Source organism: Cavia porcellus, unplaced genomic scaffold (genome assembly GCF_034190915.1).
Source record: "Cavia porcellus strain 051 isolate PalLab524CR breed Dunkin Hartley unplaced genomic scaffold, mCavPor4.1 scaffold_10, whole genome shotgun sequence".
NCBI classification, from domain to species: domain Eukaryota; kingdom Metazoa; phylum Chordata; class Mammalia; order Rodentia; family Caviidae; genus Cavia; species Cavia porcellus.
In genome coordinates, this window is record NW_026947493.1 from 1,640,450 (window position 1) to 1,665,646 (window position 25,197).

General features: G+C 40.2%; 1 protein-coding gene and 1 long non-coding RNA gene across 5 annotated transcripts in view; one reads left to right on the forward strand and one right to left on the reverse strand.

Annotated features, from left to right (window-relative positions):
- Nucleotides 1–25,197, reverse strand: part of Iqch (IQ motif containing H) — a 216,733-nt gene that overhangs the window by 119,791 nt on the left and 71,745 nt on the right. For all 4 annotated transcript variants that reach the window (XM_063257797.1, XM_023561668.2, XM_063257798.1 and 1 more), the window contains 2 exons: nucleotides 15,881–16,001; nucleotides 2,938–3,066 (listed from right to left, as the gene is read on the reverse strand). In XM_063257797.1, coding sequence (XP_063113867.1) covers nucleotides 2,938–3,066; nucleotides 15,881–16,001 — 250 coding nt within the window. The remainder of the gene's footprint in view (nucleotides 1–2,937; nucleotides 3,067–15,880; nucleotides 16,002–25,197) is intronic.
- LOC134477757 (uncharacterized) lies at nucleotides 8,855–14,615 on the forward strand. The gene is made up of 3 exons (XR_010049952.1): nucleotides 8,855–9,347; nucleotides 9,480–9,605; nucleotides 14,154–14,615. It is a non-coding gene; the product is annotated as an uncharacterized LOC134477757 (long non-coding RNA).

Below are 25,197 nucleotides of genomic sequence, written 5' to 3' on the forward strand. Positions count from 1 at the left end.
GGCCCAGATCTGCAGAAGACGGCTTATACCATGAGGCAGCTAATAGCAGCATGGGACTCAGTTTCCCCCCGGTGTCATGGTTTTAGGAGGTGGGCACAGAGTGGAACACAGCTTTGAGACACTGGTGGTCACACACCAACAAGCATCAAGAAGTTCTGGAAATCATGGCCTCACCAAAAGCTGAAAATTAAGTGCCGAAACTGACCAGATGATAACCAGTAAAGGAGAACTCTCACAGAATTTAAAACTGTCATTTTAAGGAAGCTCATTGGGCTTGAAGAAAACACAGACATGTTTCACTACTCTTATAGAAACTTAGAGATGGAAACAATTTTTAAAAATGAGGAAGAAACTGTCCCTCAGACAAAGAACTTCTAGAATATACAAAGTATTGAAAAAAATCAGCCCCCAAATTCAAAGATCCAATCCAAAAATAGCATCTGAGATACACATACTTCTCAAGTGAAGAAATATAAATAGTAAATAAATACATGAAAAAGATGTTCAACATCATTGGTCATTAAAGAAATGCAAATTAAAACAACACTGAGATTCCATTTCACCCCAGAAAGAATGGCTATTATCAAGAAATCAACAAATAACAAATGCTGGAGGGGCTACCCTTCTCCACCGTTGGTGGGAGTATAGACTAGTACACTCCCTGTGTACTAGTGAATATCAGGGATATCAAAAAGCTAGGACTAGGGCCAAGAATTTAGCTCAGCGGCATAAGTGCCTGCCTTGCAAGTATGCGGTTGTGAGTTCAATCCCTGGTACCAACAAGAAAAGCTAAGATTTGAGCTAGGTCCATTTGACCTAGCTATTTCCCCTCTGGGTATTTTCCCAGAAGAATTAAAAACCATGCCACAGTGAAATACGTGTACTCATGTTTTTTTTTAATTGATAACACAATTTGATTTTTGTTTTTATTTTTTAATTTAAAAAAAATTTTTAAAATGATGCAAAATTTTGAAACAAAATAATAGAAAATTAACACTAGTTAATATGTTGCATGTTGTTATCTTTAAAGCAGTTGAAATTCTATATCTTTGTTTTTATTGTTTTCCTCTTTAAAATAAAAAAAAAAATCAGGCAGAATTCATGAGCTGAAAAGTACATTTGGTGAAATTAGAAAGACAGATGACATCAGTATCAGAATAGATCAAACAAAAATCATAGGCTATTTGAAAAAACACAGTTTGAGGAAAAAAGGAATGGAGAATGAAGAAAACATAAGGAAACTTTGAGACAGTATTAAATGGGGAAACAACCAAATTCAAGGAAGAAAGGGTTCAAGAAAGAAGGAATAGGAGCTCAAGGACCTGTGTGGAAGTATAACAAAAGATGTGGCATTTGTGTCCTTGGAGAAGAGACATTAGGCAAGACTTTAAAAAGTACTCCCCTACAGATGAAATCTTCCCTAATTTGGCAAAATATAAATCTGCAGATTTACGACAATGAGCCAAACAGGATAAAACCAAAGAAATCTGGATCAAGACTCACCATAACCGAACATCTAAACACTGCAGGGCAAAGTGTCAAACACAGCAAAAGAGCAGCACTGTGCCTACACTGAGTCAAATGCCAGTGGCAGTGGGTTTGTTATTGGAAAACATGGCTACCGAAAAAGAAGAGCCCAGCTTGTGTTCAAATGTGAGAAAGAGCCATCAACCCAGAATACCTGTAATCAAAGAAAATATCCTGCAGAAAGGGAGCAATAAGGTAATTTGTCATTAATATACTGACTAAAAGAATGGATACAAAATGGAAGTAGGACAGAATGAAAGTTGAAGACATTGTGTAATTCCTTCATGTGTGTGTGTGTGTAATTTCTTCTTTAGCCTACAAAATGTGATAAAATGTGATATTTAAATCTTTAAAAATTCATTGCAGTAAAATATGCATTGCCATTGATTCTCCTCCAAAGATCCCCTTCACTTTCAGCACACTTACCCTTCTGAAACATTCCAGCAGTCCCTTGCATGTCTTTAGCTGTAGTGTCAGGCTCCTTGTCCTGAACTGGTTCAAAACATTTACCTTGCATGGCTGTTGTGACTTTGGGAAGACCCAGAAGTTACACAGTGTGCAGATCTGGTGAATAAAGTAGATGAGGACCCCGAAGGGTTTTTGAGAACTGCCTTTCTGTTGGATGGCACTCATCATGTTTTCTAATCAGACCTCTTAAATACATCCACAGAAGAGGACTTCCAGAGCTGCTCCAGAGAGTGCCAAGAATGGATGGCATATGTATGTATATTCAAAGTGAGGAGGAGTATTCTGAGGAGAATTCATGGCAATGTGTGTGGGGTTTTTTATTGTAATAAATTTTAAAATGTAAACATTCACTGATCATTCCTTGTATATATATGACCCCTCTTGGCTTCTCCAGCCTGATCCGCAGGGCCTGTCCTAGTCTATGTGTAGAGTATTCTTCCCTAGATGTTTGCGTGGCTTATCCCTCCCCTGTGATCATTTAGATTTTAGTGTACGCCTTCTGTGTTTTCTGCGAGACATCTCCTGACACTGCCTTCACAAGCAAGAAGCCCCTATGTCTCGCCTTCTAACTCATTTTGTTTTATTTCTGGTCCCTGTCATCATCCCTCTGAGCTCTTATTACAGCACTAGATGTTAATGCCCATTTGGTTTTTATTCTATTCTATTTTGGATTTATATTTATATATCTTCATTGCATCTGTCTTTATTCCCAACCAAACTGCATATACCTCGAACATACGTGCCAAGAAAGCACATACAGAGAATGTGTCCTCCAAACGTGCTTTACATCAAGATGGCTCGCGTTATTTATCCACAAAAGTAAAAGTCGGGATGTTGGCACCTCTTGTCTTGTCCAGGTGTCAAGGATAAAAACTGGCTCTGCAAAAGCTGGGGAGAGGCAAGCATTGTGTAACTCCAGCTAAGCATACAGCAGGGTCTTACTTGTAGGTGCAATCTTATGTGCTTCGTTGAAACTGTGCAGAGGAGCTGCCCTGGGCGTAATGGGTGGATTCTGAAAGGTAATCCTGGCCGTTGGGGGAATCAGTCCCCGCTCCATCATACTTAAAATTCCTAAAAAGTAAGGTTAACAGAATATGAGTTTAACTCAAGCAATATTACAAAGTCTGAGCTCCATAAATTTGACAAGTGTAACTTACTCCGTCCATCATCTCATTTGTGAGGGTGCATTGCGTACCTTCATTTTTTGCATGAAAAGCCAGCAACAGTACACGTTCATTTAAGCTTAATATTCTAACCCAGGGGAAAATGTCATTTCCAATAGCAGTAATATGAAATAAAATTGCACTAAGGTAATTTCATTTTAAGGTAGAAATATAATTTCAAGGCAAACTAAAACTTCTTTGTTTGTATGACATTTTCAATCATTGGTAATATTGTTACTCTTTTTAAAATTCAGGGAAATCAGGAACACATTCTTAATGACTAAGGTGAGCCTTTGTTCTGAAAGAAAATGTGTGTGCTTCAAACCATGCCCTGTGGTTATAATCAGTCATACTTTATAAAAGGAGTTATCATTAGCCATTTAGCATATCACCTGAAGATATGAATAGGTTATCGTAGTGTAACTGAGCAACATTATATTAATACAACTAATTTATAATTCCTAGAACTCAGACTGTATCACGAAGGCTGAAATCAAGCCTTTTTACAAATAACAGACTTTGTTAAATAAGTAAACAAATGAATAATTAAACAAAGTCAGTGGTTAAAGGCAGAACTTTCACTAGGGTATTGTATTAAAGCCAGAACTCAAAAACTTGAGATCTATTTAAAATGAACTTGTAGTACTTCAATTTCTGGTTTCTCTTTTATATAAGAAAAATAAAGAACTCTGAATCTCTACAAATTCTTGGCATATAAACTTTGCACCACGCTTTACTATGTTGAAAAAGTTAGCACACATTCTAAGAGGAGCTGATAATTACTCCATTCCAATGTAAGACCTCTATTACATTGCTTTTAAACTATTATAGTGTTAGGGGATGTCTCTGACATTGTCACAGAAGGGTTAGGGTGCTGAAGTGGACTTTTCTTATGAAACAAGTGTTTCAAAGAGAAATCTCCAGAAATCTTCAATAGAATCATTTGGAGGAAAATTTTATTGAAAATGGAGATTCCTAGCCCCTACTCCAGATCTGTCCAAAGACCGAGGTCATGGCCTAGAACTCTACATTATTGAAACCTCCAAGTGATTCTTAGATGCATGATAGTTCAAGTACCAACAGAAATGGGGCTGAGGGACATTGTGTTAAGTAAGCCTGAAGGATCTCTTAAAGTGTAAGAACTACTGATGGAGAGTACAACTTTTTAAACCTTTTTGAAATTAGCACTTCAAAATGTTCTATGTTTATAACACAAGAATTGACTGAACTATGAATTTAAGATAGACTAATTTTTTATTTTCATAAATATTTTTCATTGTTAAAATCAGATCTCTGCATGAGAATTATGCTTGTTTTGTAAATGTGAGAAAAAAGTTTCTTATAGTTCAGTATATTTTCAAGAGTCAGTTTCATTCTCTGACAATTCTAAAGAACATGAGTATGCTTTTTTTTTTTTTAAAGGTGGAAAGGCTGATTTTATTCAGTAGTGCAGTTAAGGTAGAGAGACCTCAGTGTAAACTGAGCTGAGCTCATCAAACATAAGGTCTTTAATTTTTCTTTTTTTTTTTTTAATTTTAAGGAGAAAAAAGAAAAAAAAAACAGAAAAAGGGTACAGTTTGTACAGAATTTCAGAAAAAATAGACAGTAGGAAATCATTAGTTAATAGATTACATATTGTCTTAGAAATAGTTGTTCAAGTTACAAAATTAAAGCATATAGAGTGGACATTCAAACAGTGAGACTGCAAACAGTTCTGTTCAATGATCCAATAAAACTCAGTAATATGGTTACCTATCTTATACACTTAAATATACATGCAGTTATGTCCTTTAGAGCACTTTCTTTTCCTCTCTTTTGTACAATGACAATTACACATTTTGGGTTTTATTACTCCCACTGTTCTTATTACTTTTTTTCATGAGTATGCTTTTAATCCTTGCTTCTGTGCTAATGGAAGCAACTCAATTTTAGTGCACACATTTATCATTGGAAGGAAAAAGTTAAGCCTTGGAAATAAATAAGAGAGATTTCTTTTTTTAATCCAGACACTGGAAACTGAAGCTTATCTGACCCTACAAGGTTCTGAACCTTTGTTTTTATTGTTTATTTTATTACCTGTAAAGATAAAATTTATGTAAAGGTATGAGAGCAATGCAAATAATTCTTATCTGCATACGTGCAAATAAATGCTATAACATGGAGAATAATTCTTCCTGTGCAATGCCAGTTTTTCATCTTTCTGCAAATTTATTTCAATAGTCTTGATTTGTAAATATGTCTTGTTTAGGTTCTTCTTAGAAATGATGGTAACATCTTACTAGTTCCTTCATTTAATTAGTGAGCTAAAGATAGTCTTTGACGTGTTCATTTTATATTTGTGTAAGAGTCATGACTCTATGATTTTTATTTATTTTTTTTATATTGGGGATCAAACTTGCAACTTTGTGCTTGCCAGGCCATTTCTGTGTCACTGAGCTATATCCCTGGCCCAGGTTTATGATTTTTAAAATATCATCCTCAGCAGTTTGGAGAACCCACTGAGATAAACAGGAGTCACCTGAGATTCTCAGAAACGGTGAACATCACAGACTTGAGCCCAGGGCTGTTTTTCCTTGGCTCCCACAGGTAAACTGAAAATGACAATAGAACTTTGTTGATGTTTGTTTCTTTTGTGTTTGTTTGTTTAATTTTAATTCTACTCTCTATTAACTTCCTTTTCTTTTTAATTCATTTATGAATGACAAGTTATTTCCTGTTGGGAACTGCAATGATTGGGAATTTGGTAATCTCTGTAAATGGATTAAGGTTTTACAGAGATCTATTTCCTGCTGGGTGAAAGATAATACAGAATATAGTTTGTTAGTCTTTATCTATTTTGAGTTCAAATCCATTAGGAATTTCATGCCCGCAAGGAAGGAGGGCAACTGCTATCAGTACTGGCAAGCTTTTGTTTCCCTGTTTACTTTTCTTCTGTGGCTAAAATGGCAACATAGAGGGATTGCACATGCTCTGAGAGGTGTGTCTACCTACCAAGAATTCAGAGTTCTGCTGTGAGTATGGAATAGTTTCCTGTCTCATAAATCAGATAATAAGGCCTCTAAAAGGGGCTCCAGTCCAGCTGGCTTCTAGAGATAAATAAGAAAGTGGATAATCCTAAAATTCTCATAAAATAAGAAAATTGAACTTGTGATGCTTTACATGTGCTTCTTCACACTCCAAGCTCAGAAACTCTCAGTGAGGTGCCTTTTATGGCAACATGCTAATTTGCATAATTTCAACAATAGCCTCTTTTTTGGCACCAGGGATTAAACTCATGACCCTGTGCTTGCAGGCAGATGCTTATGCTGCTGAGCTAAATCCCCGGCCCCGATAATAACCTCTTTTCCTTTTACTAAGATATACCTGAAAAAGGTACTTATACAATTAAGGCTTGGCTGGAATTCATGTTTCATATTTAAGAATGAATCTTATTTTCTCAGGTATGAGGAGTTACTTTTACAGGACTAAGGTTGACTTTCTAGAGCCAGTATTTGCAAAGTCTTCCCAGAAAATCCAGCGTAGACTGTGGTAGGGAAACTCACACCCTGCAGGCCCAAGAACCTCAGGATACTTGGGGGACCTCTAACTAAAGGAAAAGACCCTAGTTTATAGGTCCTGCAGCTTAATTCTGGAGAAAAAAGGCTTTGGGGATTGTTTGGCCTAAGGATTTCAAGTAATAAATGATTTTGTTTTATTTTACCTTTTGTCTTTTTGGGGCAGGGTCTCCCTGTGCAGTTCAGGCTGGTCTTGAGCTCATTTTGTAGCCCAGGCTGGTCTTGAACTTGCAACAGCCCTCCTGCCTCAGTTCCCAAGAGCTGGAATTGCAGGTGTGAGCCACCACACCAGGCATAATAAATGATTTTAAAAGTTCAGTCTGAGATTCCTTATGAAAAGTTATAGGACAATAAGCTTAGGGGCTGGGGATTTAGCTCAGCGGCATAAGCACCTGCCTTGCAAGCAGGCAGTCGTGAGTTCGATCCCTGGTACCGATAAAAAGAAAAAAAGACCAAAAAAAAAAAAAAAAAAAAAAAAGCTTAAAGGTAGCCTGCATGGTAAATTATCATCTCTGCTGCACAATTGTCGATAATCAGGACAAGCCTAAGGTACTAGCCTTATTTTGTGAATAATTTTATTTGAGCAAAGAAATGATAAATTTTTAATTTTGTATGAGCAAAGAAATGATAAATAAATTTTTAAAAACAGTTTGGAATAATCGAAAGGGGTTCCTGGACACCTTTTCAGTGGACTGCTGAAGTGTCCAAGGATTATCTGGACATAGAGTTTGACTAGGATGTTTTACAACTCTATAGATATCACGATTAATTTGTAAAAGTGGGTAGTACTGCAAATAATTATCTATAGATGAGAAAATAAAATCTCTTTGATAAAGAAAATCCCTCCTCACAGAAAAGTCAATTTTGCATCTATTTGAAAATTTATTTTAATATTCTTGATCTAATGGGTCTATTCTTTGGCTCTCTTTTGAACCAATTGCCACATCTTTTTTTTTTCAATTGCCACATCTTAAAGATTTTTCTCCTTCAATTGATGAATTAAAATATTAACTATGTATTTCTTTTATATTTATATAAAAGTTATGATTTAAAAAATCATCATTAAACCCCCGGTTACCTGAAGTGCTCATAACACCCTTACCTTCCTGATTAGATTAGGAATTAGAAGTACATTCATCCTGTCAGTTACTCAGCCAGTACTTCTTAGGTGCCTATTATACATCCAGAACTACTCTGAGGACCGGGGATAAAGTGGTCAGACTGTGACCTCTCAGCCCAAGCTTCCTATACCCCCAGTGCGGTCCTCTCCTCCTCTCTCACCCACAGCAGCCTCTAATCCTTCCCTTAGTGTCTCCCCCTAGTCTCAAACCCCTCAATCCCCCCACTCGAGCCGTCTGATCCATTGGAAGGTTCTATGTCTCCTTCCCCTGCATCACCATTTTCTCCCCTGGCTCACCATATGTAGTCTCTGGTGTTCCAGCCTTCTGGTAGGCCACGTGGTTGTCAGCAGCCATCTTGCTGCAGCTCACGTGGAGGACAGCTGCCATTTTGCGGCCCTCCACCATCTTGTGACATGTCTCAGGGTCAATGGCCGCCTCCTTGTGGCCCCTTGTGTGATCAGCAGCAGCCGTCCTGCTGCGGGTCACATGATGACCAGCCGCCATCTTATGCTCCCTCACTGTGTTACCAGCAGCAGCGGTACCATGGTGAACCACCAATAGCCTGTGTTTCCTTGTTGCATGGTGATAAGTGGCCATTTATCCAATCATTGGGTAATTGCACACACATGCCTGCCAGATGGTTGTCTGCTTGGTGGCCATCTACTCCACAGCCTTCTCAGCCTCAGTCTTTGTTCCTGCTTCGGGAACAGGCTGGCCCTAAAGGATTAGTTAATATACATGTACCTTTCTCCCTCTCTGACTTACTTCAGATTAGCCATAAATTAGGCTGCTTCTCTCAACAGAATTATATTAGAGGATTTGTATTTATAACTAATTGTTATGATTTACATTTCAAGGATATTTATGTGATTCTGAACATGACCCTCAGCTCACAAGAGTGAGCTCAGCTGTGGCAAGCAGCTCCAGAAGAAGCCAATTGCAAATATAAGGCAAATACTGCCAAGAATGACCCTGGGCCTACTGCAGTGCCTGAACAGTATCCTAACTGGAGTTACCAAAATGGAGAAGGTTCTTATAAAATATATAAGATGATTGAATGTCTAATTGTGGGCCTTAGTAAAATTGTTCACAAACATATTAACTATAACAAATGTTTAGAACAGATCCAAGATGCTAATGAAAATCTGGCTGTGTTTAGCTTAGGGACACCTTAATTAAGTTTATGAATGTAAACTCAGACTCTCATGAAGGGATGATTGTTGTTAACTCTTATTTTATTTCTCAGTCTGCTCCTAATATTTGTGCAAAGTTACAAAAGGCTGAACATGGTCCTCAAACCCAACAAGGAGACCTTCTTAATACAGTTTTCTATGTTTTCAACAACAGAGAAAAAACTCAAAAAGAGGCACAAAAAAAAAAAAAAGAAATTTGCTAAATATCAATCTGATCCTTTAGCAGTGGCACTTGGAGCTCCCAACACAGGAAAGCCAAAACAAGGCAGAGCTGCCTGAGTCCCTCCCAGACCATGCTTCAAGTGCAACAAAGGACACTGGGTAAGAAAGTGCCCCAATCCTGACATTCTTCTGGGGCCTTGCCTCTATTGCAATCTCAAGGGCCACTGGAAGAGGGACTGTTCTAGCCACCAGAAAGCATGTAAGCCATCCTCTAACTCCTTTCCCTCACAGGAGATGCCATCACCACCAGATTCATCACTGCCTGATCTATTCAGGCTTGCTGCTGAAGATTGACAGAGCTCGGGGCCCACAGTCCCCATTAAGGTATCCTTCTCGGAGTCTCACTAGAGGTCTCAGGTAAGATACTATATGTACTTGTAGACATGGGGGTAACTTATAGTGCACTTCCTGAGTTTTGAGGCCCTTGTATTAAGTCCTCAATCTCTGTAGAGGGTGTTGACAGCCAACCTGTGCAGCCTTTGCAGAGTGGGCCTATTCCATGCAGGTTCCAGACTCTCTTCTTTACCCATAGCTTCCTAGTAATTCCAACATGTCCCACACCTTTTTTAGGTAGAGACCTCCTTCAAAAGCTTAACTTCTTCTTTACTTTCTCCCTCCCAACTGTAGTCCTCCAAACAGCCTCACAATGTACTGCAAAGTCATCCCCTCCCATTCCTTTTTCTCTGGTCAATCCCATAGTTTGGGATACTTCCAATCCCACCCATGCTTCCCATGCCATGCCTATTTTAATTCATCTCAGGGATCCTTCCATTTTTCTTTGCATTCCCCAGTATCCCATAGCTCCCAAATATTTACAGGGGCTTAAACCTATAATTAAGCACCTTTTAGACAATGGTTTTCTTAAACCTACCCATCCATCCTATAATACTCCCATTCTCCTGGTACTCAGGGCTGATGGGTTTTATCATCTAGTGCAGGACCTTAGGGTAATCAATAGTGCTGTTACCCCAGTCCACACAGTAGTGCGAAACCCTTATACCATGCTTTGATATCCACCACTCACTTTATAGTTGTAGATCTTAAAGATGCCTTTTTTACCATCCCCCTAGACCCCAATTGTCAGAGTTTCTTTACATTTACATGGAGTGATCCAGACACTCTCAGGTCTCAACAACTTACCTGGACAGTGCTCCCCCAAGATTTCAGAGACTGTCCTCACTTCTTTAGCCAAGCTCTTGCTGCTGACCTTGCAGAACTTGATCTCAAACCTAGCACTCTCCCTCAATACACAGATGACCTTCTCTTATGTTTTCCATCCCATATGTTAGCCATGCAGCATTCAGCTAGTTTCCTTAATTTTCTTGCCAGTCATGGATACAGGGTCTCTCCTGCTAAACCCCAAATAGCTTCCCCAAAAGTCAAATATCTAGTTCTCTCTCTCATCCCTACCACTCATTCCCTCACTACAGATCATAAGATCAAGATCTCCAGGTGCCCACAACTAAACAACAGGTTACATCTTTTCCTAGGTTTAGTTAATTTCTTTTGTCTCTGTATTCCTAACTTTGCAGCTCTATTCCAACACTTCTACAAAGCTTCTAAGGGCCCCTTATCAGAACCCCTAGACCCCACTATGCCCATACATGCCTCCTTTCATAAATTAAAAGAGGCTCTCCCAAGGGCTCCAGCCCTTGCCCTTCCTGACCCCACCCAACCTTTCACTCTATAGCTACCTCTCAAGGCCACAAAGCTGTAGGTATACTAGGATACAAGAAGGGACCTTCTTTTCAAGCAGTAGCCTTCTTGTCAAAGCAGTTAGACAACACAGTAAAGGGATGGGCACCTTGTCTCCGAGACCTTGAGACCACAGCCCTACTGACACAGGAAGCTAAGAAGTTTACATTAGGGCAGTCTATTACAGTACACTCACCTCATCATCTAAATGAACTCATCTCACAGAAGGCACTCCCTGCCCTGATGACCCCTTCTCGCCTTCAACAGATACACCTAGCCTCTCTCAGGACCCTTGTATCTCCATAGCAACTAGTGGTCCTCTTAATGTGGCAACTTTATTTCCCACCTCAGAGGGCTATCCTTGCCATGACTGTATTGAGGTTTACAGATGACTCCCACCTCTTTCTCTCACATTAGTAGCATACCTCTCTCTTTAGCCTTTTTTTTTTTTTTGGTCTTTTTCATTTTTATCAGTACCAGGGATCGAACTCACGACCGCCTGCTTGCAAGGCAGGTGCTTATGCCACTGAGCGAAATCCCCAGCCCTCTCTTTAGCCTTTGACACATGGTTCATAGATGGCAGTTCAGCAAATACAGCCAAAAAAGGGCAGGATATGCAATAGTTAACCAGTCAAAGGTTATAGAGGCTAATCCACTGCCACATGGGACATATTCCCAGAGGGCAGAACTTATTGCCCTTACGAGGTCTCTTACACTAGCAAAGGACAAAGTCATAAATATATACACTGATTCAAAGTATACATTTAGCATTTTATACTCCCATGCCTCTATCTGGCAAGAAAGGAGTTTTATCAACTCTCAGGGAACCCCTATCATTAATACACCTCTTATCCTTAAACTTCTAGAGGCAGCACTACTCCCAAAGCAGGCAGCAGTTGTTCATTGTAGGGGACACCAGAATTCTTTTTTTTTTTTTTTTTATCGGTACCGGGGATCGAACTCAAGACCACCTGCTTGCAAGGCAGGTGCTTATGCCAGTGAGCTAAATCCCCAGCCGGGACACCAGAATTCTGCAGATCCCACTGCTCAAAGCAATGCCTTTGCAGATTCATAAGCTGAAAGGGTTTTGGCCCAGACAGGACCCTGTAGCCAGGAAAGCCTCAACCGGAAGCAGGAAGCCCCTATTTCCCCCACCCCTAGGAAGTTACCTGTGACGCCATCTTCCCGCCCCTGGAAATTTACATATGGCGCCAAACCTAGGACCAATGGGCTACCTGTACATCCCTAATGCCCGCCTTAGGTTCCACCCGAAACCAAGGCTATTTACATACCCACATGCCACGTGTCCGCTGGAGAGATCACCGGACGCCAGCAGTGGGGGTGCGGGTCATCTCTCCCCGTGTTCTCAGAATAAAGGCCGCTTTTTATTTTATACTTCTCATCTTTTGGAAATATTTTTCATCTTTTGGAAATAATCCTAGCACAAGCCAAGTTAGCTGCACAAAGGCCCTATCCTTCTCATCTTCTCCGTTAGTCCCAAGCAGTCTACCTCAACCTAATTATTCACCAGAGGAGCTATGGTTATTTCATAAACCAGGTTACACACAAAACACTCAGGGGTGGATTTTCCAGGGATCAAAACTTGCTCTCACAGATCAGCAGGCCTTAGACATCATCACTGACTTACATAACTGTTTCCATATAGGATCACAGGTCCTCTACAGACTTTTAGCCCCAGTAGTCACACATCCTTCTCTAAAGGCTATCATTCTTCAGATTACTCACACCTGTCATCTCTGTGCTAGGACCTCTTCTTAGGGACACATATCACGCCTTTCCTTTCCTACTCATCAATTTTTGCAGACACACCCCTGGTTAGGACTGGCAGATACATTTTACACATATGCCCCACCACAAAACTCTCAAATATTTTCTCACTTTTGTTTGTATTTTTTCAGGATGGATAGAAGCCTTTCCCACAACCAGGGAGACTGCTGATATAGTTACTAAAGTCCTGTTACAGGAAATCACCCCAAGGCTTGGTCTACCTCAGAGTATTCAGTCAGATAATGGTCCAACCTTTATTTCTTAGATTACTCAACAGGTATCTTCAAGCTTACACATCACCAGGCACCTACACATCCCATACCATCCACAATCCTCCAGAAAAGTAGAAAGGGCAAATGGCCTCATAAAACACACCTTACAAAGCTCATTTTAGAACTACAGCAACCTTGGCCTCAACTTCTGTCCCTAGCCTTAGCCAAGCTCAGGGCAATTTCAGGGTCCTACATTTTTAAGTCCTTTTGAACTTATGTATGGCGGGCCATTCTTACTTCACAATCTTCCCACTCCCCAAAGTCTCCCTCCCCTTGCTGACTACATCCCAATTCTCTCTTGCCTCCAGCACTTGTTACGACAACATGCTGATCGCTGCCTTCCCCAGCCCTCTGAAGGGGCCAAAACAGATGCTCCCATATTCCCAGGAGATCTAATTTATCTCAAATGTTCTAAATCCACAGGACTACAACCAAGGTGGAGCAGCACCTACCTGGTCTTCTTGGCACCCCCAACAGCTGTCAAAGTTGCTGGACTTCCATCTTGGTTTCACTCATTCAAGCTAAGCAATGCCCTCCCAACCCTGAATCTAACCATCCTGAGTGGTCATCTCATCCTCTGTCGCCCACCGTCTTGGTCTCACCAAGGCCTCACAGCCACAATTCTCAGGCTAAGTCATGTTTTGTTATCCAATTCGGTTCCTAATTAGGAACCTTACATTCTATTAATTATCATTTTTACAGCAGGACTCTTGACGATCTTTCCTAAAGACTCCCACATCATGCGTAAGATCATCTTCATGTTGTTCTACGTGACAACTGTCTTAGTCCTCTCTACCCTCAGCTGTTTAGTCAAACATGAGATCCCTGAGGGCCTAAGCTCTTACCTTCCTTACAGTGACACAGCCGTGGCCCTACCCACCCCTCTTATTCTTCCCAGCTCAACTCCTAGACCAGAGACAAGCCCTACATACCTACACTTTTAACTTTTACCCTTTAGGATGGGCAAAATAATTACCTCTTATAACTTCATACCTCCTAACCCCACACTTATTTTTCAGAATTCTACTTTACCGTGGTCCTGATAGAATGGCATATTTAAATCAAAGGCACCTTTCCTTCTACCTCATCTGGTCCTTAAATATGAGAATGGCCTGCCTCCTCATAGCACCTTGTCTCTTTGTTTTTCCAGTCTAAATGCGGGCATTCACCAATCATGAAGTTGTCCTGGCTGAAACACCTGGTACCAGCTTCTGCATGGGCATCAACCATCATCCCGTCAACCTTCCTAAACCCCAATATAGTGCCCCCTCTCAGCAGGAAATAATAAGAGAGAGACTTCACTCTTTTCCTAACAATAAAAAGATAGGAATGAAAGGATTTTGCCCTAGAATAAGTTACTCAGTATTACAGCAGTGGGAGGGGGAGCCAAGGGATGTTTACCTTGAGGTTACTTCCTCCTTCCCCTATGAGAACTTCCTTTTTCCTTTCCCAGTGGTGTGAAAAAGGTCCCAATCAGCTGCTTTCGTGTCATCAATGCCCACCCTAAGCACCACCCCCAGTCAGAGGTTATATGTATATCCCATACTGCACATTAAGATCAGAAGAGGCCCAGACCATCTGTGGTCACTGGACTCTTCTCCACATCCTTGGAATAAAGGCTACTGTTACTTCATATTTTTTCTCTTTCATCGTGCTGAAAACCCTAGCAATAAGTATATGTTGATTAATTGCTTGATTAATTACAAATATTAAGGAGGGCTATGTGTTCTCTGGCAAATAATTTAAGGGTAACAATGTTCCTTTTTCTTGACCAAGTTTCCGTGATTCTAGATTAACTTTTGTTTCACAGTGGTTTTTATTTGCAAATGCAAGGACTGATTGATTCATTCACTATTTCACTGATCCTGACTTGATTGGGGAAGAGTAAAAGATGATACTCGAGCAAGAAATAGAAAGTCTGCTGGTGTTGCTCACTATTCCCAGGGAGTAAATATTACATATGCTAACTAAAAAGTATGCATCACAAAGATTTCCGAGGAATGGCTTATAACTAGGAAAGAAGTAGGGTTGTGGGAAGTTTTATACTCAGAGACTTCTGAGACTTCTGCCACCAGCAGATGGAGGTCAGCTTACAGCAGACACAATAGCTAGAAGAAGGAGAACTTTGACTTAATCCCAGAGGCCCTTGGGAACCAACTCTGGGTCCTCTAAATACTTCAGACAACAGGTAGAAAGGGAAACAGGAATACTGAAGACCATCTTACTCAGTTATATTTACGCTAGGAAAGAGGATGCACTTGGGCATTGTTTAACGTTTGGCCACTTAAATAGTAGGGAAAAGTTAAAGAGAGTTACACTGTGATGTTCAGTTTCTCGTCATTCATTTGCTTATTCTTTTGTTTGCTTATTCATTCATTCAACAAACATCTAATGTCCACAGAATGCTGGGTATGGTTCTAAGCACATGGGATATGAGTTTTAAAGATAATACAGTCTTTTTTGTTTAAAAACTAGAAGTCTACTGGCATCACAAGGCTAGCAAACAGAATTTAAGGGCTAGTTACATTAATTCTGGCTTCATATTTCTGTGTAAGCAGTACACTGGAGAAGATTTCTAAACTGCTACTCAGAATAGTATCAGAAACGTGATAATTTCTAATACCACATAAACATAATAATTTTTCTACATGATAACACTAACATCTAAATTAATATGCAATTCATAAAGTGGTGGATTTTAGAGGTGTGGGGGAAGTTAGTGACCCTCTAATCCAAGCTTCTGACTTATAGAGGAGGAAACTCGCAATGGGGATCTGAGGTGTCTGAGGCCGCCACCGAGCGGAGCTCGCATGCAGGCCCCTTGCCCGCTTTCTCCTTCTCTCCCTCAGCGCCTACGGTGGCCTCTGAGTCACTCACCTTTACTGGCATCCTTCTGTAGGACCGGGACTGGGACAAAGCAGGGATCAGAGCGGAAAGAAGACGGCAGCACTGTGAGGTTGGATACGGTGGAGCCTTTTATTAACTTCTGAACACTCACCTAGACAGTAAGGAAACTTGTTTTCAGCAGACATTTTTGCCTTTACAATGAACACAGTCTTCTTCTTACAAACAATAAATAAGAGTATGAATCGTTTCATTAAGTTTTAATAAAGTAGCAATATTGGCTGCAGTTTTATTGCTCAGGAGTAGTACCCTGTGCTATTGTCTTCTGTCAAGATTCTGTGTAATTTAAAATAGTTAATTAAATCAATTAACGTGGTGATTTCCACTATGCAAAGTCAGTATCATAGTTAATAAAGGAACTATTAAGATTTTGTTCAATTTTAATGACTTTAATATAAAAGTGCTAAATCTTGACATAGGAGATTTTGAATACAGCAAAGTTTGGTACAGGCAGATTTCCCAGGAAGTAAATATTAAAGTTTTGAGGTTAAAAAAGTAAAATGAGAGGATCTGAACATGTCAGTCAGTATTAACAGGTTAGGGACAAATACTGAGTAGGTGCTTATGCAGATCTCAGAAATAAAGACACGGTGTCTAAATCAGTTACAGTGGATAATTACTTTTCCTAAAATCATAAAAGGCTTTTATTACAGTTATGAAATATGAATTGTTTCTATTAAATGACTTCTAAATTTTAAAGATTATATGCATTTCACATAAATCACATATAATTATGTAGCCCAAGTACACTATTTTTACCTTTATTATAAGAGATTATAAATTACCTGAGTCTCTCAGCAGGGGAAATGCAACTGTTTGGTATTTATAGACTGATTTAAATTTTCAAGTCATTTTCCAAACATTAATTAATCTGCATAACTTCCAAGGGAACTAAGTAATGGTTTACTATTTCGTAAAGAACTCAGGACAGAACGGTCAGTGAATGTGCTGCAGATCACACAGTGTACTAGATGTGCACAGATTTTCCAGCTTTAAAATTAACTGGATTTTACACTGGCGAAATTTGCTATCAGTTATATCACATCTTATTAAGGGCCAGCGACCTTAAAGAAGAGGAAAACGGAAATTTCCTTAAGTCTGAGGGGGAGAACAATCACCTTACTAATCGTTTGTTGGCTGAGAAATATCTGTGTGAATAAAATCTTAGCGCCCCCCCCCCCCCCCCGCCAGGATATGGTACTTCAGGGAAACAATACTTCGGCCAATGTATATATTGAGGGTTGAACTTGGAGTCTCCTGAATGCTAGGGAAGTACTCTTCCTACTGAGCTACACCACCACTGTACCAGAAATAGTGTTTTAGAAGGGAAGTGCAGGCAGAAAGTGCAGTCCGTTTCCTTCCGGGTGAGTTGGAAGGGGAGGCCTTGCTTGACGAGAGGGAGCTCGTGCGCTGGAGTCACCATGGGATCCGGCTTGCTGCTTCACCTGGGTGGCTTTGTGCCATCCTCAGTGCTCCTCTCCCTACCTCCCTTCTAGATAGGAGTAGCTCCCAAGATTCATCCTCATCAGGGAGCCTAAGGCAGTCCCCCGCACTGCACTCCAGGGATGGAAAGCCAGTAGCAAAAGGGCAGGGCCTCGACTGTCCGACTGAGTACAGGGTCAGTGAGGCAAAGGCAAACTGAAGGGAGAGAGAAAGTTTCCATTTAAATAAAATTGTCACACACCACGGGGATGTAAAATATAGGCTTGGCAGTTTGGGGGGCAAGGGACATTCTTTATCTGGGTTTTCGGAAAGCCTTTGATAAAGAACACCTGGCAATCGGCTCACGAAAGCTAAAGCAGCAGGATCCAGCGTAAAGCATACTGTAAAGAACGACATAAAGGAGAGGATGGAAAGCAGGTGACGTTCAGATTGTCTCAGGCAATCAGGCATTTATGACGATGTTTTAATTCTTTAAATGGCTTCAGTCAAAACAGTGGAAGCCAGACTCAAGAGCTACGGTCAAACAGCAGTGAGGAGTGTGTAGGGCACACAGGGGAGGGTGATGGTGTGCGGCTGGTGCCACTTTCCTCGGACAGTGTCACTAGCTATGAAGCACTACCCACCACTGTCCTGGTAACCATGTCTACACACACCTGCTTGGAGGGAGGAGGAATTGCAACGAACTTCAGTATTTACTGAGCACTTACTATATAACACTAACTTTAATAACAGTGAGCATTAAATTTCATGAGCAGTGCAAAAGCTAAGGGCTATGGTTGTGCAGGAGGGAGTAATTAACTCTGCCTGCTGGTACTGCAGAAGGCTTTGCAGCAACTCTCAACCCCGACTGTATATTAGGGTCACTAAGGGAGTTTTTAAAAAATACTGCTGCCTGGGCCCTCACCCTGCACAATTAAATCAGAATAGCTGAGCAGAGGCCTGGGCCCCAGTATTTTTTAAAGCCCCCAAGTAATTCTGATGTGCAGTGGAGTTTGAGATGCACTGCAGTAAATGACATTTAAACGGTATCTAAAAGGAAGCATTGAGTTAACATGAGGTAGAGAAGAGGCTGCAGTTATTGGTAGAAAGAATGATGGCGACAAAGTAAAACAGGATTTCACAGGGCTGGACGAATGTGTAAATATCAGGAGGAAGAGAATGAAAAGGTAGGTTGGGAGAAAAGCAAGGTAAAGCAACCGGCTGAACAAACATGCTGACCCACCATGTAACCATTTCACACACATCTTCTGGCTTCTCTGTTATTCATGCTGTATGTTATATTCTATGTGAGCACGATATAGTCTGCATATGATAGGAAATATCACACAATAATAATATGAACTATCGGATAGTAAAAGAATTATACACAGAATCATGATCTTTGTTTCTTCATTACTATTTGCAAAACTAATTCAGAATTTTATCACTTTATGCCTAAATGTTATATAGCTTATTTTTTTAAAAAAAATTGAAAACATAGAAAAACTTAAAGAAGAAAACAGCAATCATAGTTCCATCCATCAGAATGAATCACTGTTAATATCTTGGTATATTTGCTTCCAATATTTTTAAATAGGAAAACCATTCTGTTATTCTGGTACAGTTGATATATGCTCATTATAAAGATTCCAAACAATACAGGACCATAAAGTTGACTAAGAAACCATGCAAATAGAATTAGGAGATCCATCTTCCTTGATATCTTTTGAATGATTGATACATCAGTGTGTAAAAATAGGGTTTACATTATTAAATTTAATTTGACATGAATTTAGGAGGAACAAAAAAGGGCTAAATTAAGCTGAACAAATTATTAAACCTTGAATAAATATTTCTTTACTATAAAGTTCCTCTGAACTAAAAATTATTTGTCTGCACAGGCTGGTAAATTTTTCCTAAAAGGACCAGATAGTAGACATTTCAGGTATGTGGGCTCTGCAGTCCTGTTGTCATGGCTGGAAAGTGACATGGAAAATAGTTAAACAAAGCATGTGCTAGAGTCTGAATGTCTGTGTTCACCAAATTCAAATGTCGAAACTCACTCTCCAATGAGAAGATATTGGGAGGTGGGGCATCTGAGAGGGGATTAGGTCATCAGGGCTTAGTGCTGTTGTAAACAAGGCCCAGGGAGCTACCTTATCCTTTCAACCACATGAGAGGACAATGAGAAGGTGCCGTCTGTAAACCAGAAAGCAGAGCCTCCCTAGACATGGAACCTAAGAGCTTTGACTTTGAATTTCCAGGTCTGTAGAACTATAGGAAATAAATTTCTCTTGTTCTGAGCCACCCAGCTCATGGTATTTTGTTATAGTAGGCTCCATGCACTAAAGGCATTATGTTGCAGTGAAACTATATTTACAAAAACAAGTCAGCCCTCAAGCAGTAGTTTGTGGACCCCTATTGTACAGTTAAGTAAAGGTGATTATGAAAAAAAATCGAGATTTTTTTATCACGGGCTTTTGTTATGGATGGACATTCTGACTTTAAAAGATGAGAACAGCAGAGATTTCTTGGAACTCCCATCTCTACTCCTTCACCTCCCATTTCTAGATTAGTATTTTTACATTGTCTGGATTTATAGCATTCACATTCTTTTTTGATACCATAATTGTGATAATTACCTATTTCGATATGTAAATGGATCCAGGAGCTAGCAAGAGTTCTTTGGTTGTACCTTCTCTAGGTTAGAGTTCTTTTGATTGATCTCTAAATAGGCTGGCTTTAGTTATTAAACAGGTTAGTTTTTTCCCAACAAATGTTCATGGGTCATTTTTTTTTTTGTTCCCAAAACTTTGTAGACCATTGTCTTTTATGTAGACCATTGTCTTTGTACCCATTGTCTTTTATGATGACTATTATGAAATCTGATGTCTTGATTTACCCCTTGTAGGTGATTTAATTTCTTTTTGTCTAGATGTCTAAAACAGGCTTTGTCTTTTAATTCAGGCATTTAACTTTGAAACAATTTATGTTAAATACAGTGATGCCTCAGTTGTCACACTGTTGGCTCCAAACTTAAACTTTGCACTACTTGAAAAGCAAAGTTCAAAATATTTTTTGCTTATTGTTTATAACTTTGCTTCATAATCAAGCTGAAAATGTGACATGAAAAAACCTGCCCTGGCCAAGAGTGAGTCATGTGCTACAGCTTGCCACGGACGTGAAGAAGCACTGCTTTGGTCTAAGCACAGCTCTCACCTAAACACTAACACATCACTGTGCTTTTTTTTTGCACTTTGTGTAAAATGTTATAACCGCGGTTCCAAAGAAAGTTAGTGATACCAGCAGTAAAGATAAGAGGCAAACAGTGAGAACCATGATAGAATTAAAGAAAAAAAGTCATTGTAACATATGTTAGAAGTCCTGGAAAAATGAATCTATAAGTGTAATTCTTGGGCCTCAGAACAAATTATTTGGTTTTCCATTATTTCTTATGAGAAAATATGGTCATTTCTCAAATTATTTAGTGTTCCAACATGAATTTGAAACAAATTGAGTTCAATAACTAACGGATCACTGTATTCTAAAATCAAAGTTTTCTGAAATTCAGTGTTTTCTTTCCATCTGGTAGCTCAGTTCTTTCTTCACTTTGGAAACATTTTCTTACATTATATTAACAAATATATCTTTTCTTTCATTTGCTGAGTTCTCATTTTAGGAAGACCAAAAGCTCTTAAATGTTGGCTCATCTTTGTCTTTCATATTGTGGTACCTAGTTATCCATTCTCTAGAGCAGAGTTTTCTTTAGAATAGGGCATCTCAGTTTTAGATGAACACATATATTACAGTTTAGATTTAAAATGGCCACGAAAGCCTCATGTGTTTGGAAGGTGATTGGATTATGGGGGTAAAACTTGCTGTGAGGAGGTGGGGTCTGATTGGAGGCAGGTCACTGAGAGTGTGATCTGGAAGGGTACATCTTCCTTCCCAGCTCCCCACTTGATGCTCTGCTTCCTGTTTGCAATGCCATGAGCAACTCTCCTCCACCATGGCCTTCTGCCATGCCATCCTGCCTTGGAGCCAGCCAACTATGGGCCAAAATATAAGCCACCATAAACATCTCTTCATTAAACTGTGGATGTCAGATATTACATCTCAGCAATGAATAAAGTGATCAAGATGGATTTTGATATCAAAGTAAAGTCATTATTCTGACTGCTTGACAGTGTGGTTCAGAAGTCTTTGGAACGGGCTCACAGGAGAAGTTTGGAAAGGTTTGGAGAAGCTGGATGGAAAACACTAGAATGCTATAAGCCAAACTTGGTGGGAGATTCTAATCAGAGCTCAGAAGATCAGATGCTGATAGAAATGCAGATGGGAAAGACCAGGCTCAAGTTTTAGTTGGGAACAAGGACTCTATTGACAGTTGCACTTCAGGGCCGTGTGTTTAAAAAGTCTGCATTTTGCTAGTGTCCTGAATTTTCATGACAGACTGAGATTAAGGGCAACAGACTAATCTGGCAGAGAGAATTTCAGAACACCCCAGTATTCAGGTAATGACATGAGTATTGTTGAGGGGCTTTTAGCGAGCTCTACAGTCAGAATCAAGAGAAAATAGCACACCTGAGTGATTTTAAAAGCTTTGAATTTCACCAGAAAAGAAATTTTGGTAAAATTGGAGCCCATAAAGTTGGAGCAGTGGAGGCTTTGGTTGCTGAAAAGATTATTATTAAAAAGAAGCCAAGTAGGTTACCTTAGGGCAATGCAAAGGATGCCTTGAGAGCATGGGAGGAACCTGAAGGACGTAACTGTTCACAGACTCATGGGTGGAAAAGTGAAAGACTTTGGTTGGAGAAGAGAGCCCCAGGGCACCCTACTTGGGGAAGACCATCTGGAAAAAAATGGCTTCCTGGGGTTCTGTTCATGGTGCTCAGCCATCAGGCACTTGGAGACCCTTACAGCCATCTTACCAAAGGGCCTGATTGCTGCTGGAGCCAACAACAGACCTTGACATCAACCACATGGTGATGACTCTATGGGCATATAGAATACAGGAGTTGTGGTGTCATGGGGGCTCCCAACAAGATTTTAGAAGGTCTGGAAGGCTGGGCAGTGTGCCCCTGAGAGGGTAGTGCATGAAGCTGTGAGAGTGAAGCCCAAACTGCAGGGGAGACCCCAGAAAGTTGGAGAAACCATGAACACAGAACATCTGAGGAAAGCTGGAGGAATTAAGTAAATCCAGCTCAAAAGAGAAGTAATAGGGGCTACAACCACTGCCAGCGCTTTAAGGGCAGGTTGCCTAAGCCATTTGGCGTTCACATCTCTCCTCAGTTTGCCCTGATGCTGAACACAGAGCTACAGCTGCATTTTGCTCTTGCTTTGGTCCCACTCCTTCCTATTGCCCTGCTTCTCTCTTTTGGAATGTTTACCCTCTCTTGGCAGTACTTTACCTTTCTTTTTGATTTTTGCAGGGGCTCACAATTAAGTTTCCCTTAAATCTCAGAGGAGACTTTGGAACTTGGACTTTTCATCAATGCTAGAACTGTTAAGACTTTGGCAACTCTTAGAGATGGACTAAATGCATTTAGCATAAAAAGATGCACATAAGTCTTTTGATGACCAGGGTCAGAATTCTGTGTTTGAGAGCTAAAAAGGTCCCAAAGGCTTCATTTTTTTTTTTTTTCGGAAGGTGGATGAATTATAGAGCTGCTAGCCAACCTTCTATGAAGAGATAGAGGCTGTGCAGAAGAGGCAGGTGGCATGGGTGTGAGCTGGAAGGGCGTATCTCCCTTCCCGGCTCCTCCTTTAACTTTCTGCTTTCTGTCTGCCATGCTATAAACAGCCTTCTTCCTCCTGCCATGCTGTACTGCACTGGAGGCCACCACTGTAGACTGAAACATGAGCCAAAATAAATACCTCCTTCCATAATAATAATGTGAAAGAGGATATGAGTGTGGCTGTGCATGTATATATTCACTGACGAACAAGGGGAAAATGCCAAGTTACTAGGTTAAAAGAATTAACATTTTTTAAATTGGTGTTTTTATCTGTGAGCCAGTAGAAGCCATTCGGGTCCTAGGAGGAGAAACAAGAAGCCAATTCACCCTTCTCGTGAGCCAGCCAGCATGCAGGGTGGGAGACAAGAACACTGCCAGCAACTAACTGATTGGGAGGAATGCAGGCTGAGTTGTTAGCAGGGAGGTTTAAGAACAAATTCATGCTTATATTGTTTGACTGACTTTGCAGGCCCAGAGCCAGTAGTCTGAGCATCTATAGAGAGGGTAACAATATGCAATATGGCAACTATGGGGAATTTCCTTCTGTCTTTGTTTTTGAAAAGCCAATATTGTTCCCAATGTTTTGTTCCATTTTATTGTTTTGTTTTATTCAATGTTTTCTTTTGTTTATTATGTCTGGTGGTATGGGCAGCAATTTTGAAGATAACAAGAGGCATTAGTGTAGCCATTATTGATTTCTTATCCTGTTTTGAAGTCTGTATCACTTTCACTGTTTTGTTTTGATTGGCTTTATTCTGTTTTATTTTGTTTGGTTTTATTCTCTTTAAAATAAAATAGAAAGCAAAATATCTCCTTCCTTAAGTCATGGATGTCAGGTATTGTGAGTGTCAGCACTGAAGGAAGTGTCTAAGACAACACTGGCTGTCCAGTTACAGACTACATTTCCCAGGAGCCATTGTGATTAAATGTGGACACCTGGTCAAATTCAAGCCAATGAGATGCCAGGGGACCTCCCAGTCTACTCTGAGGTTTGCTCTGGACCATCTTTATTGTCCTATAAGCTAAAATGTGGGTGTGGAGATGAGCCAGCTTCCACCATTCTAACGAGCTTGTCCTACAGCTAATGAAACAAGGAGCCAATGGAGCAGAATATAAGGAGCCACACCATGGATGGCTACATGGAGCAGAGCTGTCCTCCTGGACTTAGAGTTCTCATTTGTGCACTGTTTTTTGAGTGAGAAGTAAACCTGCTGAAGTCCTCGTCCCTCTTGGATTTCCCACAACAGTGTAGTCTATACTGAACTAATGTGTATCTATTAGCATCTACTTGATTTCTTTTGTGCTTTCGCTCAGTGTTTACTGTGCGCACAGTCTATCCACGTCAACACTTCAATATTCAGCAGTGTCTGTTCTTTCAATTTATCGTTTATTACTTCCATAAAATACCTCAGTACACAGTTTGTTTTCCTACATTTGCAAATTCCCTTTTTATCTTATTCTGCTATTCTATCATCTCATGTCTGAGCTCTAGTTTTACTTAATTTACGTTCTTCTCAAGCTGTGCAATTATGTGAAGAAATTATAAAAAATGCCTTCTGTTCTTGAGCTATGATTTTTTTAGATTCTGTCTTTACAGCCCGTGGTTTTCCCTCTGCCCCTCCCCCCTCCCTTGCTTTTGTAAGCTGTGAGTGTGATGCTGCGACCTTGACGGTACAGTGACCGGATCAGTTCTCTCCTCCTCTGCATCCCTGGGCAGCTCACTTTGACATTCTACTCATTGTCGTGCCATTCCCCTCCCCCATTAGCTGGCACTGGTATGTTTTCTGGCCCAGCAATGTGTGAGAATTTGAGAGCTTGGGGAGGGGGGCGCAGGGGGAGGGGGCCTCAGTTGATGAAGTGCATAACCTTTGTTAAAATACCTAGGCTTGTCAGATATGGTGGCACATTGATCATTGTTTTAGCCCTCTGGGAGGCTGAGGCAGGAGAATCACCAAGTTCAAGTCCAGCTTGGGCAACTTAACAATTTAGAAAGATCCCATCTCAAAATAAAACATAAAAAAGAAAGATTAGCACTGAAAAGAAAAGGAAAAACAAGCAAAAACACAAAGGCTCTTCTCTGTCTCCTTAACTGTTGCTGTTGTTGCTGGGTCCTGGAAATTGAACTCAGGG